General features: G+C 45.7%; 1 protein-coding gene across 3 annotated transcripts in view; it reads left to right on the top strand.

The window, feature by feature from the left end:
- The first annotated feature begins 420 nt into the window (after positions 1 to 420).
- Positions 421 to 18,477, top strand: part of GRHL1 (grainyhead like transcription factor 1) — an 89,751-nt gene continuing 71,694 nt past the window's right edge. Inside the window, exons 1-5 of one of the 3 annotated variants that reach the window (XM_078647819.1) lie at positions 421 to 605; positions 8,110 to 8,296; positions 10,644 to 10,714; positions 12,369 to 12,747; positions 15,179 to 15,246. In XM_078647819.1, the coding sequence (XP_078503945.1) occupies positions 586 to 605; positions 8,110 to 8,296; positions 10,644 to 10,714; positions 12,369 to 12,747; positions 15,179 to 15,246 (725 nt within the window). In that variant the 5' untranslated portion in view covers positions 421 to 585. Of the gene's footprint in view, positions 606 to 730; positions 870 to 8,109; positions 8,297 to 10,643; positions 10,715 to 12,368; positions 12,748 to 15,178; positions 15,247 to 18,477 lie in introns of those variants that run through there. The other 2 variants (XM_078647818.1, XM_078647820.1) reach the window with 2 other exon arrangements.

The following is an 18,477-nucleotide window of genomic DNA, read 5'->3' as shown; positions in this document are numbered from 1 at the left end:
GTATGGGTGTTATCAAGAATATCATGTTGGGAGCAACCTATCACGCCTTCAAAGCATTTCTTCAGCAATCATCGCATTCACGTTTGGTTCACTGGCCAATCAACATGTTTATATCTGGTCCTTCTCGCCAGCAGGTGAGGCAGACGCTCTCTGCGCGCGGAGCATCTCCACATGAGCGCTCTGTCACTCTTCTTTCGTCCGTTGTTTGTGTCTTTGCTGCAGGTCTTTCCCTACCGCCCCCGTTCCACCTGTCGCGTTTATTGTCCAATCGGGAAGGCCGTGTTGCAATGCCTGCACCTGTCTAACCCGCCCCTTTTGGAAGTGAGCACCGCTGGCCAATCCGAATAGAGCCGGGAGGTCACGTCACGCGCCTGACTGCGAAAATGCGAGAAAAGCGACCCGAACGGGTTCCAGTGCAGCTCTTCCAGTCCAGCAGCCCGAGCCGGCGCGCGCTGAGCCGCTCTCCCCCCATTGGCCGCCACGCCCTCGCGCCCCCGCCCTCTCGCTCCGCTCCGCGGCCGCGCTGCCAGTGCAGACCGCAGCCACTGTCCCAACCCGAAAGTCCAGTTCCGCCGCGCTGGGAAGATGACACAAGAGTACGACAAGTAAGTGATGGCGAGCGGGCCAGTCGGACCGGTGCAGCGCCCCCGCCCCCTGCTTGCGCCTTTCCTTCCATGAGTCCAGTGGTGATTCCCACCAGCCCTCACCTGGGAGGTAGATTGCATGCACAGAGCCCGTGCATGGGTACATGTATGATACCCGGGATCCACTGCCATGGGATACACTTGTACTGGGGAGACAAGCACTGCTTTACTGGACGTAGGGGTCAGCTCGCCCTGCCGCACAGCCCGGTGGATCCACTAACATAGGTGAGCCACTGCACAAGGGATCCATTGGTGAGGTACTCTACGTGGGATCTATATGCATGCTCTCGAGGCACCCCCCGTTGCGCTACACACAGGATCCACGTAAATAAATGACAGCTGTTCATGCCTCTCCTGCACTGATGGATCGGGTGCAGGTCTGTCGGTGCTGACTCTGTGCGGGCGCCACTGTAGCGTTTTGCATTATGTTAAACTTGTAGAGTTTCCAGAATATTCCTGGTGAGAGGGGGCATCTCCAGTCACAATGTTTTGCTGCGGGATGTGTGGCTCGTGACTGGGGCTACAGACTCTGATCTTGGCACATATCAGCTCCTCTCGCTGGACAGCACTATCTCAAAGAAGTTAGTCCGACATCGGGGTGCTCCGGAGAAATTCTGCCCTTTTGGAACGAACAGCAAAATCCGCACTATTGGAGCAAACTAGCGTCACGTGTGTATTGTGTGTATGTCTTTGTATTGGGGTGCAGGTAGGTCAGTAGGAGTAAATAGGGATATAGGAGAAGGTGTATCTATCTGTCTAGAAGGTGCATGTGTGTGTGTGTGTGTATGTTTTTGGGGTGAATGTGTGTATGAGTGAAGTTGTGTGTTTGTCTAGGGGTAAATGCGTATCCCTCTTTAATAGAGGCACGTGTGTTTGTGGGGATGAATGTGCGCATAGATTAAAGTGTATGTGCGTGTGAATGGGGTGTATCTGGAGCATGGGTACTCACAAGCATTTTCAAAGGGGCCAAAACGTTTTGCCTGTGATGTGACCGAGGACCACATTGTTGGCAGCAGGTGCAGTCAGGAGATCTGGGGTTCCCGGTGCGGTGCTAGTAGGGTGGGTGTAGGAGAAGTGAAGCATATACATCTAGTGCCTGAATTGCACAATGTGAAACCAGGAAACTAGGGATTATTCCTGATTTTCCCACTTTGCATAACTGTGTGATCCTAGCCTTTAATTGTTTTATTTAACCTTCCGTCCTTTTTCTTCATTATCACATTTAAAAGAATATTGAAATACATGACATCGGGATGTGCACAGTACATAACTTTCTCCTGTGTTTGATTCAATAAACTATAATGCTATTCTTGTATAGTAGGAACCCAGCCCAAATAGTGCACCTAACAACTGACTTGCATCTTAGTTCACTATTGACATTGTTTTAAGGGTGGAGGGGAAGAATGAATGTTTGTAAATTAATGTTTGAAAACTGGAGTTACAAAATGACTTCTCAGTGCATTGATATAATGTGATCTACTAAGGTGAAACAGTTCCACATCTTCATCAAATACACCTTTTTGAATTCTGAAGAGTCCTTGCTTAATTGTACACTTTTGCTGCAAGGTGTCTTTAAAAGTAACGTTGTTTCTAAAGTTAAGCAGCGCTGGATAGCCTAGTTACTTTATTTATTTGACTTCAATTAACCTTTAAATGAAGGCTTACCTGTTTACATAAACTTGTTCTCAGTGTTAGTGCTGAGTCGAAAAACAGCAGACCAGTGCTGCTGTTGGCAAGGGTGCCACGTGTAAAAGTCAGGATGCCACCAGGATTCCCCCCCCCCCCCCCCCGACAATTTTTGTTAACCCAAACAAATTAACTCTGCTGGTCATCAGCGGAAAACTCGCCTGCCACCCTCTCTTCGTTTCAGCAATAGAGACAGTGGACATTAACAGGCAGTGTCATTTGTGTTCGTCAGACATTTGGCCTTTAATTTACAATTATTCGGTAAATCTGCTCTTAGCTGAGTACCTTGCTCACCTTAAATTACACGTTGGAAATGGTGTATTATCCCTGGGTGCGCGCTATATGTTCAGCTGGTTTTAGTATCAAGTCTGGATTCTTCGTATCTTATTTTCAGGTTGCCATGGGAATTCTAGTTCATTGTTTTCACATAGTTTCTTTTGGGCTCGTTTGTGGATGTGAGGAAGATGTGCACACTTGTTCGTGGAATATGCATTGACCGCATGGAAGGGCAGCTCTGTTCCTGTACACTGCATACCATGTTGTTATTACATGCTTGGTTGAAGTGTGAGCGTCAGGTGCTCGGTCGTCCAGCAGGTGCACGTTAGGACTCCGTCTTGCCATCTCTCGATGGTAGTTCTGACAGGAGGAACTTCGCTTTCCGTGTTTTAGTATCTGCTTCGTGGTACAATTTTAGGGCACAGTCTACCGCCTGGTGGTGTGTGGGCTGTGACATCTCATCATACCAGAGTGTGGGCCTCTTTAGTGACGCACGTCCATTGATGTCATGTCAATGTAGGGGCCTCTGGCGAGTGCAGGGGGGCCTTTAATGTAAGCTGCGGGCCCCTGTCATGCGCGAGGGCCTTTGGTGTCAGTGCATGCCTCTGGGTTGTGCGACGTGTCGTTGTAGAGCTGTCAGAGTATGGACATGTAGGGGCAGATTTACAAGCCCCTTGCGCCACTTTTCCCATGTTAAAAGTGACGCAAACGTGGCTCAAGGGGCTTGTAAATCTGCCCCGCAGTGTTTGAATACGTTATTTTGCGTCAGGCTGGGCCTCTGGCATGCGCTAGGGCCCTGGGTGTCAGAGTAGGGGTCTGTAGGGGCGCCAGGGCTCTGCTGTCAGAGAGTGGACCTTTGACGGGTACAGTGAAACGTTGTTTTACTATACGGGCTTATGGCGGAGAGGGGGGTTTGTCAGAATATGTCCCTGTGCCAGGTGTTCGGGTACTACCGTGGTTGAACAGGGGCAGCCTTAATTTTAGATACCACTGGATTAGAATCCATGGTGACCTCAGGATGGTCTGTGGACAGACGCGGCCTAGACAGAGATGGTAGTGGTTGTGTTGTTCACGGAGCTGTGACTGCGGCTCGCGCTGATGCGCGGCAGGTGTCTGCGGGCCTCGGGGTGTTTGCGGGGAGAACAGACTTTAGTGAAGGTGACAGGTTCGTAGAAACAGTTGTGCTGTGGGAAGGGCAGGTTACCATGAGTGCGCATCCACCGCCGAGCTAGGTGGTTGTAAGCGGATCCAATGCCAAGCGCTGTCCCTCACAGCCCCCCCCCCCCCCCAAAGGCCATATCCCAAGAGTGATTTGAATAGCTTTTCTGATAGGGAGCAGGCCCCAATCTTAGTGGCAGACTCATTGTGAGGGGGGCAGCCCAGGGCCCTGTCCCCTTCGAGTCTGCTCCACCTTTGTGATGCGGAGCAGTCCCGGGCGGGCTCACTGGAGACACATTGCCAGAGGGGGGCTCTGTCCCTCCCTCACCCGAGTCTGCACCACCTTTGTCATGGGGAGCAGCCCCAGCTTGCTGGAGACACTGTGGCCGGGAGGGCTCGAGCATCCCCCCGCCCTGTCTGCACCCCTTTGTGATGGGCAGCAGGCCACGGCCCTCTGATCTCATTGAGGGCCTGGGCGTGGGCCGAGAGAGCCGGCACTAAAGGCCTCGTTAGATGAGGTGGGCACACCCTGTGCTCTCCTAATGACAGCCACCCCCACAGAGGCTCTTCCTACCCATCCCTCCCTCCCTCCCTCCACGGACCAGCATACCTCACGCCCAGCTCGCGCTCCACCCCGAACTTTTTATTTTGCGCTCGGCCAGTGTTTCATAACACGCCACACACGCCCAACTTGTTTTAGGTAATACCAGGTTTCTAGACACCTGTTTCCTTGACATGAGAAAGTTTGCAAATTAAGGACGGGTGATTTGCAAAAGTCACCATTCAGGCCTTGGTGTAAAGCCCGGGTGTTCTTTGTATGTGCAAAGTTGACACTTGTTAATCCAATTTGTTTCAAACCGCGTTTTGTTCATTTGTGGCAGCCACAGTTGGAAATAACTAAAACACAAGCTAAATCAATTTAAATCGAGAACATCTGACAGTTCCATCAAGGCGGCCTCCTGTTGAATGTGTGAAGATCACTTACCTGTAGCCGTGTTTTGGAAGTGTATATCCCCCTAGTCAAAAAACGTCAATTAAGTGCTATCATTAGATGTCATCTTGTGGATGTAACACAAATAAAAAGGGAACACAAGACTCGGCTGGGAATATTCACAAAGTAATAGCCAGGCTTTGGTGCAGCTTCACTATGATGGTCGTGCACAAAAATGAGTGAATGAATAAACAACACCTACACAAGCGCGGCCTTCCATTCGGGACCTAGGATTCGGTTAAAGCTTTTTATTTCGAGAGAACGCAGCTGTTCGTTATTTTCTAGACATTAAAAGTAGTGCAGTTGTCTCAAAATATCGTGTGTGTTTATCTGCCCCTCAGCCGGGCGCTTCTGTAACATGTTTATTGGTTTCCATGTGAAAGTGCTTACCTACCAAGCACTTAAAAGCCTTCTCGTAAAAAATGTAGACCTTGTCCAGCAGTCACAGATCAATCACACCAAATGATCATGCGAGGAGCAGCCAGCCAGATCCGAGGCACGGTGTGCACGCGGTGATGGCACTTCTTAGAAGTAGTGACCTATTTCCAATCAGAGAGGCTCCATTGAAGGTTTGTATCGCGCGCGCTGCTCGGCTGGTGTAACACGGAACTGAACTAAGGGCTGTTGTTCAATCAGAAAAGCTGGTTTATAATCGGGCGCTGGTGGAAAGTGCCTGATTTTTGGTGGAAATCCTGACCCAGGGCAGACTCGGTGGGATTGGAGGAATGGCCACTACCTAGATGGCAGGGAAGAGGGAATCCACCATATTTAGCACTTGCTCCAGAAATCAGCACTTTCCATGATAGCCCTTGTGTTTGGGGTTAGTAGGGTGGGTAAGCTGATGGCATGACGCAGTCCATCGTGACAGCATCGTGTGATCCTCAGTAAATCCTTTCACCGCTCTCTGTTACCTTGTCTAGCACAAGGTGCTTGTGGCTGAGTCTGACTGCCTGATGCATGAACAAGGCTTGGCACACAGCACTGTTCCCCCAAGCACAGACCGGGGTGCAGGTTACCAAACACACGCTCATTCTCTTCGTGGAAGGGCCCTTGCTTTGGGCACGGGTGGGGCCGCTGCAAAAGCCCTGTACACGGTGCACTCCGTGCAGGGAGCTGCCTCCTCGCCCGGCGCTGTCTGAGCAGGGGGTGGGGCGCCTCGAGGCCTCCCGTGTCCTGGGTGGGTACAGAGATGGGAGCAGTAGGGGCCTGCCAGTACCTCCCAGGGCGAATGAGGGTGCGGGCTGCCACCCCCTACGTTCCTCTCACTGCCTTGAAATCTCATCTCTCCTATTGTTAGTTGCGTTCTCTGTTTGCATACATTTTTTTGTTTTGTTTTTTGAGCTCGGAGTCCCGGCAGTGCTCAGAGGATGGGCTTTCCTGAATACACTGCACTTTCAATAGTCTTTTATTTCGACTTAAAAAAACACAGAATGGCGCCACGCCTTTTGATGGCAGTGACTTGGGGGCTGCAGATTATTACTCTCCCCCCGCCCCGCAGTTCCGTGTCTTCAACCATACAGCTCTGTTGAACTTTTTAATCGGTTGCCTGAACAACAAAGCACACGTTGAAGTCACTCTTTAGCTACAGTTCAAAGCACATTTCTATGCCGCACTTTATTTCACTACAACTAGATCATTTCCTCAAAGTACTCATGTTTACGCAGTGATCTTAATACATTGTGAGCATGTTTTTCACTGCCAGGAGGCATTTGCCCCCCTTTTATTTAGCTTTTAACATGAAAGTAAAGTCGATGTATACAAAAGGCCTGCCCCGTGGCCGGCTGTCGAGGCACAGGCCTGTGCTCACCTGTTACATTTACTTTTCCTTGTAGCGCTCAGTGCTATGCGTGCCTTGACTCGGTTTATCCTCCCGTTTTGGCCACGCACCCGTTCTGCACATAGAGTTACAAACCTCCGTAGAACATGTGCTCTACAAGGAAACTAGTACTTTACTTCTAACATGATTTTGTTATTCACGTTATGTTAGTGGGAGTCATGCAGACCACTCTGTTCGCCAGGAAGGCTTCTTAGCACTAGGAAAACGTAGCTGCCACACTACCCATTTATAAAGGCACCATGAAATGAATTCTCCTGCGCCTACCATTCATCCTTATGAAGTTGATAAAATGGCTGTCAAAAGGTCAGGTACTGGGTAAACCTGTCTTACAGGTGTGCAAGTCGTTGGGAGGTAGGACAGAAGGGTCGGAGGTCAAACCAACCGCTTGACCTTCAAACCTCTGACCTTCTGGTTCAGCGAGCACTGCTGCGCATGGTGCTTTCACTGGATAAGCTAGTTTAGGATAAACCAGACTGGGTTTTTAGTATTTAGCCTCGTGGTGCAGCAAGATTGATATGAACTCTCACAGAAGCAAGGGAAATGGGTCTTCTTTGCCACAGTTTAATAGTAAAACACAGATGTAATTGGGGTACAGATGGGCCCTCAGTTTCCTGGGCTCCAGTGCCACTGGACCTGCACTTTTGGTGGCTTCGCCCCTGATTTAGCCAAAGAAGGTCATAGTTTATAGCCAGTTTGTGCACAACCTCAAAGTTGTATTGTCTTTACGCCCCTTTGTGCTCTACTGTTTTCAGTGGGAACTTTGAATACAGAAATACTGCTGTGACTATGCACTGCACTGTCCGCGAGGTAGCTCAGGTAGGCTTGCAGTTGCGGCTTTCTCAAGCAGAAAACTGGAAACATTGTATTAGCCATGAGGCTTAGAAAGGCTGGTGGGGCTGGATCAGAGCCAGTCGCCGGTCAGGTTGGGCCTGTGATTGATTGGCAGGCAATGGCTTGCTAGGAAGATGTCCCAGTTTTCTTATTAACCAGTGCATCACTGACAGTGTAGTTACTGGTTTAAGTAAAAAACATATTTCATTGGAATGTAATATTTGAGCAGCACTGGAATGAGTTAGTTTCTCTCAGTGGCTTAGCCTGGGTATCATGGGCCCTGCTGCAAGCAAGGAATAAGGTCCCCAAGCAAGAAGAGGGACTAGAGCTGGACAGGCTGGTCCCACCCCCGCCTCTGCGCCATGGTGCCACTGCACTGGTTGCACCATTGAAAGCTACGCCTGCGGTTTCACTTCAGCGCCGCGTAAGGCACCTGTATTTGGTCATGAATCTTGCGGCACTGGCTGCCATATCAACAGCCTGTAAAAGATGCAGCCTGCGCTTTCATCGATACTAGCTCATTAAAGATATGTTGACTATGCGGTGAAACAGAAAACCAATATTTACTCGGCAAACTCAGACTGATTAACTTTAGGCACTGCTTGTTTGTAAACTCCGTTAAACCTATAGTGTTTTGCATTCTTGCCGCACACATTTATTTTAGTTTTTTTTTTTAATATGGACAGCAAAAGGCCGGTGTTGGTGCTGCAGAATGACGCCCTCTACCCGCAGAGACGCTCCTACTCCAGTGAGGATGAAGCCTGGAAGTCCTTCCTCAAGAACCCCCTGACAGCCGCCACCGAAGCCATGATGAGTATTAATGGGGATGAAGATAGTGCTGCTGCCTTGGGCCTACTCTACGACTACTACAAGGTAACCAACCCGCTTGCTGAACGTTAAAACCCGGGGCTGCCATTCCCCTGCCCCAATAACCAATTCAAAGTTTCTGGTCATCAACATTTTGCTTTTTTTATCTGGTGCATTGTTGGAGGCTGGGCTTTAAGTGGGATAAAAAAAGGGGTGGTCTTTGAAAAGGGTGTAGCCTACGTAAACATGGGCGTGGCCTACACGTGTAAACTGCATTTCTGTAATTTCCATATTGTGCCACCGACCAGTAGTTTGGTGCTTCTTTGGACTTTTTGTTATTGCATCCAGATATTCAAGACAACAACTGAAATATACCTAAAACCAGTAAGGACTACTGACGTTGCCCAATAGTTGTTAGCTGTTTACTATAATTGAGTAACAGCAATGATTTTATTGTAAATAATATTAATAAATATTTTAATTCTGAAATTATGAGACTGAATCAAACGTTATTGTGGCCTGTGGAAAGAGTTGTGATCTTATATTCCCTCTTTTAGACATGTACGCCCCTTGTCTCTCCACGCCCCCTCCTTTCGCATATCTTACATCTCATCTATTTCTTCTTTTCATTCTCTCTTGAATGCACTTCCTCTCCTCACTTCACCACCTGTCAACACACCCACTCACTTGTAAGCACTGCATTCTTTTATTATCCCCTTGTCAATATTTTGATAACCGTGCACCTCCTTCACACACAGAATCCTGCACAGACGCACGTTTGCAAATGGAATAGAGGGTCATTGCTCTATGCACTCTGCAGAGATGGCAAGGATTGGATGACCATGTATTCTAATTACCTCTCTGACCCACTGACAGACATTGTGAGAAACTCTTGCTGCCTTCACCCTCAACTCCAGAACTGTTGATAATAGAGTATGTGGTAAAAGCGAAAAATTCCGATTTATGTCGGAAATGCCGCAGAATCTTTTAATTCCATTGATCCTGACTCAACTTTCAGAAAAAAATAGCTCGCCAAAAAAGTGTTTTTCAAGGTTTCAAAAGCTTAATTTCTTGCAGATTTAAATAAAACTATGTATTCTCCTGCTCTCGTCTCGTGTATGTTGTGAGAGCACATCACATCTCCTTCCAGAGGTACAGGCAGTTCGGCACTGGTTGCCAGAGGAATGGCATGCAATCTGGCACTCTTACACTCCTGCAGTAACAAACAACCAACACATTCTTTCAGGTTTCCTTTTTGTTGTTGTTACATTTTTTACTCCTCCCACAGGGACTTTAATAATATAGACTTATTTCAAGGTTCACTAGTTATCGCATAATGACTGAATATATGGTAATCCTGTGTGTGACTACAGGCTGACAGTCCTTATTTTGTTTCACTAATCAGGCGGACTGGGAAGGCACTGGGCGAAATTAGAAAGCATTCAGAAGCAGTGGGCTATATGGACCCATTGGCAACACATAGGTGATATTGCGAAAGCTGAGGGGAAAGTGTAACAGTACTGGACTCATTAAGATACCACTGGCCTCATTAAGCACATTGAGAAAATCAAAAATCCTATCGATGCTTTAAAAAGTATAAAGTTCAGGACATATTAAGAAACAGCTATTCGAACATTCACATTGGCCTTGCATAGGACTTGGAATTGCTGATGAAACCGTTGCTGCGACTTCAACAGGCACTGAGAAAGCATTGGTGCAGTTAGGAGGGCCTGTGACACCTTCAGAAAGCATTGGCGCATTATGGAAATGGTGGCCACGTTATGTAGGTGATGCGTACTTCAAGAATTTATAGGACACACATTGCGAAAACATTGGGCCTACTATGGTAGCATTGGTTATAACACAAAACACACAAAGCACCTTATAAAAATAGTGGTCAGATTTATAAAATAATAGACAGTTGGACAAGTTGTGCAAGCATTAATAAAGCATCACTTGTATAATGAAAGCCTTCATCATGGAGCACACAGTGAACTTATTGGACCCTATTACAAAACACTGGCGGCACTAAGATAGCCGTGGAGAACCTGTGAAAACTTTAGGCACAATAAAAAAGCGCTAGGCACCTTTTTCATAGGGCACCTCGAGAAATCACTGGGCATATTTCAAAAGCTTAGGACACGTTCAGAATTCCTAAGGCTAAATCAGCTCATTTAGTAATCAGTGACAATATGATAAAAGCCCTTGACACTATAAATAACAACACATCACAAATTGTATGAGCACTGTGCAAGTTAATGGAGCGCAGCACATATGCATAAAACATTGAAGGTCGCCCTGCCACCAGGGACAGCTGAGTTGTGTTTTGCAAGCATGCATGATACATGGGAGGCATGAGTATTGTTCTTGGATAACAGTAATTCTTTTCTCACCAATCATGACACTCTTGTAGGTTCCTCGGGAAAGAAGGAGTGCCCAAGCAAAGCATGACCTTGACCACCACGAACACGAGCACATCAAAAGGTACGGTGCGCCATGTTTTGAGGAGTCACGTGGACAGGATGAAACAGTCGCTTAGCCAGAGGGCTCCATGTTTGTTATATGTTAATAAGAATGTGTTGAGTTTGAGTGTCTCGTGTAGCAAGCAGCCTAACAATGGGTAGTGCAGATTGGGACCGCTGAATATATTCTGAAAGATCAGCTGTTGCTTCTAGTTATGATAATCAGGGTGATTTTATACTGGTCTCTTGCCATCTCGCTCACCCCATCAACTGGTAACCATGTGATATGGTCCTAAATTGCCTTGAAGGGTTTCTGCTGACATTATGGTTATACGACCAAATGCTGAATGGTTTGTAAATGCCACCTGAACTCATTTTACATAAATATCGTTTTGTATTTTAGATATTACATGTTCAAATTGGTGAAAGCAGCACGAAAAGTGTGCCTTTAATACATGGGAGTATTTACTGAAATCCCTATATGAAGTATGGAACTGTTTGCCTGTCTGCAGTAAAGGGGGGGGGGGGTGTGTATTTCATTGTAGAGTTCAGAAGATGCAGTTTTAATAAAAACACGTTAAGCTGTGGTGTGATTTTTGTAGTTGCCGACTTCAAGGGTCAGCTAGCAGTGGGCCCTGGTAGGAGTAAGAATGCTCAGGTTTTCTTTACTTTTCATGAAGCAAATGTTGATTAACAAAGGGTTACTGGTGGATCTTACCGGGTTGGTTTGGGGTTGTTCTTATCCATATGCACTGCTCTGCATGAGACTCCTTAGATGAGAGATGTGAACAGGCAGTGATTGATGAAATCAATATTTCAGAGAAACAGTTTCATAATCGAGGTGTCAGAATTTATCTCTTTAAATTAAATGTGTGGTCGTCCAAAGTGCTCGTATCTGCAAAACAAGACCTTCTATCTTTGAAATATTGGGTTTTAAACTACTGTTTTTGTGCAACACAAACAACCCTGCGTGTAACTCCTGGTTGAGGTCCAGAGTTCCGATGGGGATGAGAGGTAGAAGTATAGGATGCGTCCTCCCTTCTTCGGTAATCTCCACATCTAGGTATCTTTTACAATTAACTGTACTCTCTGTTCTCCCTGTAACTTACTGTAGGAAAAACAATGTACGTAGAGTGATGCTAAATCTACACCTTTACGAACAACATAGCATTGTGTGATACACCCTCGCATGCCTTATTTTTGTCATGCTTCATCATCAGGTATCATTCTGCTCCCTAAAAACCAAGATGGGCTCAGCTATGTTCTAGGAAGCATTTAGGATTATTCTCCTGCCGGGGGTCTAACAATAAATATACCTAGAAACACATAAGTGTCCCTTTGTTTGCGAGGTTTCCGGTATGATTACCATTTTTCCCTCTCGAGTTCTACTGGGACGTTCTCAGTGAGACACATGAGGTAGGCCTGCTTCAGAACATGGAATCTACTTTTGTCGAACATTCTTAATGGCACTGCGTATCACATTTCCACAGGTGTATTGAAGATCCACCAGTGGGGATGCAGAGTTTCTGTGCCTCCATTATAACAGCATAGTAATACCCTCCTGTTAAAAGCATTGGAAAGAAACAAAACCAAATATGTGAAATGACCAACTATATTTCCTCTATGCATCTCCCTCCCAATAACAAGAAATCTATTGTGTGTATTTTGTTTTAAAGGAATGGGATGGCAAATTTGTCTGAACAATCATTGATTGCCAATGGAGAAAATAGGGTGCAGGTTCTGAAAAGTGTGCCCTTCAATATTGTTCTCCCGACTGGTAACCAGCTCAGCCATGACAAGCGGGGGCAACTAACGACGCCAGATACCACAGTGACCGTCTCCATTGCAACCATGCCAACACATTCCATCAAAACGGAAATGCAGCCCCACGGCTTCACGGTGGGCATCCCACAGTCTGTGTACCACCCAGAGGCCACAGACCGCATTGTTGTGTTTGATCGAAACAGTGACCAGTTCAGCGCTCAACCTGCAAACGCCCAAAGGAGGACTCCTGATTCCACCTTCTCCGAGACCTTTAAAGAAGAAGTGCAAGAGGTGAGGCTAGCCTACAGCACCGTCTGTGTTTTCTGTTCTTTCTTGTGCCACGCTGCCATGCCTTGTGATGAGATCGCGTTACCCAGCCATTGTTGTACAAAGTCCAAATCCCAGACCAGTGGATTTAGCAGTAGGACATCCGGACACAGGGGTATAATTTATGAAATTTAGCTGTCGGAACTGAAAATCCTTATCAAAAGATGTTGGCTAATCTTACAATTGCCTAAAAGATGGTGGAAGTAAATGCTAAATGCAATCCCTGTTAAAGAAAACTGAAATGCGTTCAAGATTCCGTTTCCCTATCATAGTTTTTTGTCTGCTTTCTTGTTGAAGGTTTTGGTCAGTTATGAGTGAAAGCGTGGCAGCCAAATATAGGGCTGTAAATTGTTTTTGTGCTGGATTTACTGTGCCAAGGTACGGTCCCTTTTATCCTAGGACTCTGATGCTCAGCTGGTTATTATTTGCCACTGTTGGCAACTACGTTTTACTTCCATATTGCATGTCATGGTCGAAACTTACATAAATCTAATTTGGTTACGAGTAGCATCTGTGTTCCACAACCTGGACAGAATATACTTTTTTTTAATGCATTCTAGTTTTCATTGCTCGTTTTTGTAGGATTAGAATAGTTGAGAACAGATAAGGGCTACCGGATCCAACCAGTCTTCCCACTTCCATACCTTTCGGCTAACCTGTCTGGCAGGTCACTTCTGCCCTTGAGTATCTTACACCTGCCTGCGCGCCGGTCTCCGCTCTCCACCCACCTGGAGGCTGGGCGCCAACTACATCTGATGATAACTTGCCTTTTATACATCGCTTCATGCACTGTAAATGAATGTTACCAGCTATTTCTCTACCATGCTGGTCACAGTTTTACTGCCGGGAGAAGAGTGAAGCATGACAGATCTTATAAATAAAATGAACAGAACTTTGTTAAATTTAGCACGTGCTTGAATCAATGTTTTTTCACTGTCTTTTGAACATAGAGTCAAGTGTAAACTGGAGATGTGGAATAATGTTACACTTGGATAAAAATAAGTTGTTTTGTTAAAATTGAGTCTTATCCTCTAAATTTCTATAAAAGAGTGGGAGGTATAAACTCAACGCCATAGGCTCAACCTGGTCTGTCTATGGTTCCACTTTCATTTTCTCTGAAATACTTACGTTGCATTACCGGTCCAGCAAGTTTTCATTCTCTTGCTTAGCACACGGCTTCTACCTCTCTGAAAAGACTCACTTCATTTTCACCCTCCCTTTTATAGACTATCCAAACTCCTTCCTGCTAGAACGATCATGAAAAAATCCACCATTCTGGCATAGCTGGCTTCCATAAAGACCCCCCCCCCCCTCGGTTTGTGCCAACCCTGATGCTGGTACAATACAGACTAAATTAAATGTCTACGGTTTTGCTGTGACATGTCATCTGATCTTCAACTGTACAGTTTTTCACACTTCATAAACTATAAAAATGACAAAATGAATCCTGCTTTGGTAGATCCTGTGGAAGAGGGGAGCCCCCATCACCCAGGGCCCCCCATTCTACCGAAGATGTCTGCATTTCTGTGAGGTATGAGACGTCTCGGGACCCATACAACATTCTGCAGGAAGGCCTCATCATTTTACAGTACATCAATGCAGTCAGTCACATAACTTTATTGGCCATGAAAGTACAAATAATAAAAACATTTCGTGAATAAATAGAACATCATTACAGGATTCAGGGATTTTCGAGCAATATACTACATAGGGTAGACACCAATGATAAATTACATAAAACGTATATGAAAGGGCTAGTGGTTCTCAGGCAAAAAACGAACGTTTTTAAAATAGTTAAAAGATATATGATGAGGGTAGGGAAGTTATGTTGAGGGATTATTGCAACAGTGTAACAAAAGCCACCTGTAGCCGTTTCAGAGCTACTGGTGAATGTTCAATTATTTTAGCCAAACGTGCGATTCGCCTCCATCTCACAGACGGGCTTCTTGACGTCCACAGGCCTCGATTCTAAAACTGCTTTCATTAACCTCGCCGGCTTGAAACTGCATAGGCCAGAGACAAAGTTGGTTTGTGCTTTGTCTCACAAGTATCCACCTTAATCTGGAGAGTCAGAGATAGTAAACCACTAATTGCCGCCTAGACCTGCACCTGTTTAATGCTTAGGGTTTCACCTAATATAGAGGCCCTTTGAAGGCGCTAGAAACACCCTACAGCTCACACAAGCGCTGGCCACTACCAGAGGCCTTCATCTCATGGCTGAGGGTAGGGTCGGTGGAAGATGGCGGATGAGTCCAGCGACATAACTGCGCCATCAAAGATCTTTCAGCTTTTCGTTTGTCATTCTCCAAATGCGCATGCTCCAAAGCGCTTTACTGATTTGACGGCTGAAGTGTGCTTGTTTATCTTGTGATCGAGCATTTCTATTGTATTTCAGTCGTTCTTCCCGCCTGAGCTGAATCTGCGGATGGCCTCGGAGGACTACGGCTTTGAATCAGTTGCTGGGTAAGGATCTTCAGGCTGTTTATGCTCTTGGACATTATTTTACATTAGACTCTGACATGTTACCCTCCTTGCATGGCTGTGGAGGGATGTTATGGGTTGGGTGGCTGGCCGTGTGGATGGCAAGTGGCCCTAAGCTTAAGAGTCTTCAATTGGAGAGTTACAACCAGTGGTTCATTTGTAAAAAAAGAAAGTGTAGGGGCCAACTTATTTCTGAAGAAGCCACCAGGGCTCACATCAACTGTGTTTACTAAGGCTGCTAAATGTCAGTTATGTTAACCATCACACTACTACAAGTGTAACATTTTGCCCCATTCCAAGCCATCTTTTTTTTTAAGTTTGATTTTATTGAAGTATATGGGATACAAAAAGAAAAAAGTATTCAGGGAATCAAAAAATCAGGAAAAACAGGAAACTGAAGAGAACAATCAAAGGTGAATCAATCAAAATATCATCGAGGGGGGGGTAGGGGAGGAAGGGGGATGGAAATCATGTAGCATTGTAAGTATTACGGAACAATATAACCAATAGCATTCAAAATATCAAGGTAAGCAGTAAAAAACATAATAGTATAAACATTGTATGAACATTCAAGGAAAAAGTTTCAAGGTGGTTTACGGACCTCAAGAGAATGCGTATCAAAGGTGATGGAGGAAGGGGCATTGGAAGAGAGGTATTCAGATAATGGTAGCCAGAGGAGATCTCGCTTTATGGCCAAAGAGACAGGGGAGACAAAATTAGTGTCTAATCTATGATGGAAACATATTGCATTCCACCAGGATTTGAAGGAAACAGAGGAAGCCTGTTTCCAGTTGGAAGTGATGTGATGAAAAGCAACAGCCAGAAAGGGATCCATGAGAAGATAATGTGTGCGGCCTTGGGGAAGTGACGGAGAGAGGGAACCCAAAAATGCAAGAGTAGGGGAAAAGAGAGTGTTGAAATGAAAGATCTGTTGAAGGTGCAACCAAACTAGAGTCCAGAACTGAAGAATAGGAGGGCATTCAAAAAGCATGTGAAATAGAGATGCTGAAGGGCAGGGGCATGACCAACAAATGGGAGAGGTGTCCGCTAAGAAAGAGGACAACATAACAGGGGTAAAGAGGGTGCGATTATAAATAAAATAAAGAGTTTGAGTCGTGTTGGCAGCTCTAGAAGTTTTATGAACTTTGGTCCAAATTATGTCCCATAATGCAGTTGGCCAGATTGAGGAGAAATCCTTCTCCCAAGCCAATTCAACTTTTGTTTTGGACCTGTCTGTAGGGAATTGAAGTGAGCGGTACAGAAAAGAAGCCGAAGGGGAAGAATCCAAAGCCAAGGCTATAGGACGATGCTGAGTGAGAATCCGGCAAAGATGTGAGATAAGAAATTAGAATGGGATAGAGAGCATCGTATTGGGAGCGTGAGCTAGAGGGTAATGAAAATTGAGACCTAAGAACTGAGAAGGGAAGAGGTTGGTTGTGAGAGAGTAGCTGAGAGATCCAATGAATGCCTAGAGAGTGCCAAGATTTCCAGAAGAAAGTACGATTGCGGAGTAAGAGCGCTTTATTGTGCCAAATAGGTTGCTCATGCGTTGAGGAAGAGCGAGGATAAGAAGAGGAGAGAAACGGAAAAAGGAGCTTGCGAGAATAAGAGAGAACAGGGAAACGGAAACGTGTTAAAGAGGAGGTAAAAGATAGATATTCACGAAATTCAAAGGGGGAGAGAAAGGAAGCTTCAAGTGAAAGCCAAAGAGGAGGATAAAAAGGTAGATCTACAGAGAGCCAACGAGCCGATTGTTTGAGAGAGAAGGCACGGTGGTAAGCTTTGAAGTCAGGGAAGCGAACTCCAGAATGAGATTTATCTTTACGCAAAGAGGATAGAGCGATACGAGATTTTTTACCTTTCCACAGAAACTTCAACAGAAGAGAGTCAGCTTTTTTAAAATAATAGTCGGGAATATGGATTGGTATCATTGAAAGAGTGTAAAGGAGAAGAGGAGAGAGCATCATTTTGATGGAATTCAAACGGCCCCACCAGGACAGGAAAAGTGGAGACCAGCGAGTAATAGCGGATTCTAATTTTTTGTAGACATACTCGAAGTTGAACTTCAATGTGTCTGTTAAGAGGGGAGCGAACCAAACGCCCAAATACTTAATTTTAGTCGGTTGCCACGAGAAACCAGAAATGTCAAAAAGATGTTTCTGACAGGAAGAATTTAAAGGGAGAATTTCACATTTGTCGACATTGAGACGATAACCCGAGACGGCGGAGAAAGAGGAAACTTGTGGTAAAAAGGCGGGAAGGGAAGAGAGCGGGTCCAAACAGTAGAGAAGAATATCGTCGGCATATACCGAGAGTTTAATCTGCTGAGAACCAAAAGGAAAACCAGCGATTGAATTGTCTTGTCGAAGTTTGGTGAGAAAGGGTTCCAAGGCCAAAACGAACAATAAAGGGGTAAGGGGACATCCCTGACGAACCCCCCTACTGAGTGTGAAGTAATCAGAAACTGTGCCATTAACAAAAATGGACGCCTGGGGGCTAGAATACAGTAGAGAAATGAGAGAGACGAACTTAGAGGGGATACCAGACCAAGAGAGAGCGTGAAACATGAAGTCCCATCCAACCCTGTCAAAGGCCTTCTCCGCATCCAGAGAAATGGCGGCAAGGGGAAGATCTAACAAAGAAGCTTTGCTAATAATGTTAAAGAACACTCTGGAGTTATCTGAAGCGAGACGACCCTTCACAAAGCCGGACTGTTCAGGACCGATCAGATCTGGCAGGATAGGATCCAGTCGAAGAGCCAGGATTTTGGCTAAGATCTTATAGTCCGTGTTAACTAATGATATAGGTCTATAGTTTTTACATTGTGAATGATCCTTACCATCCTTAGGAATCAGGCAAATGAGAGCTTGTTGAAAAGAACCACTAGAGAGACCAGAGGCTATAAAAGTATGGTAAAGAGAAAGCAGTTTTGGTAGGAGAAGGGAGGCAAAGTGACTATAAAATTCGATGGTGAAGCCATCAGGGCCCGGGGCTTTACCATGCCGAAGTTTAGAAATAGCATGGGAGACCTCTGAGAGAGTGATATCAACATTTAAAGGTTCGAAATGTACATGAGACAAAGGGGGGGGGAGAGAGAGACTGAAAGTAGGAAAGAAGATCATCAGAGGAAGGGACAGATTCAGGTGTGTAAAGAGATTTATAAAAAAGCGAAAATTCGTTAAGAATTTCTTTATCCTTAAATAAAGTACTGCC

The sequence above is a fragment of the Lissotriton helveticus genome, chromosome 6 (assembly GCF_964261635.1).
Source record: "Lissotriton helveticus chromosome 6, aLisHel1.1, whole genome shotgun sequence".
Lineage (NCBI taxonomy): Eukaryota > Metazoa > Chordata > Amphibia > Caudata > Salamandridae > Lissotriton > Lissotriton helveticus.
Note: the sequence above shows the minus strand (reverse complement) of the source record. Positions and strands in the feature narration are given on the sequence as shown.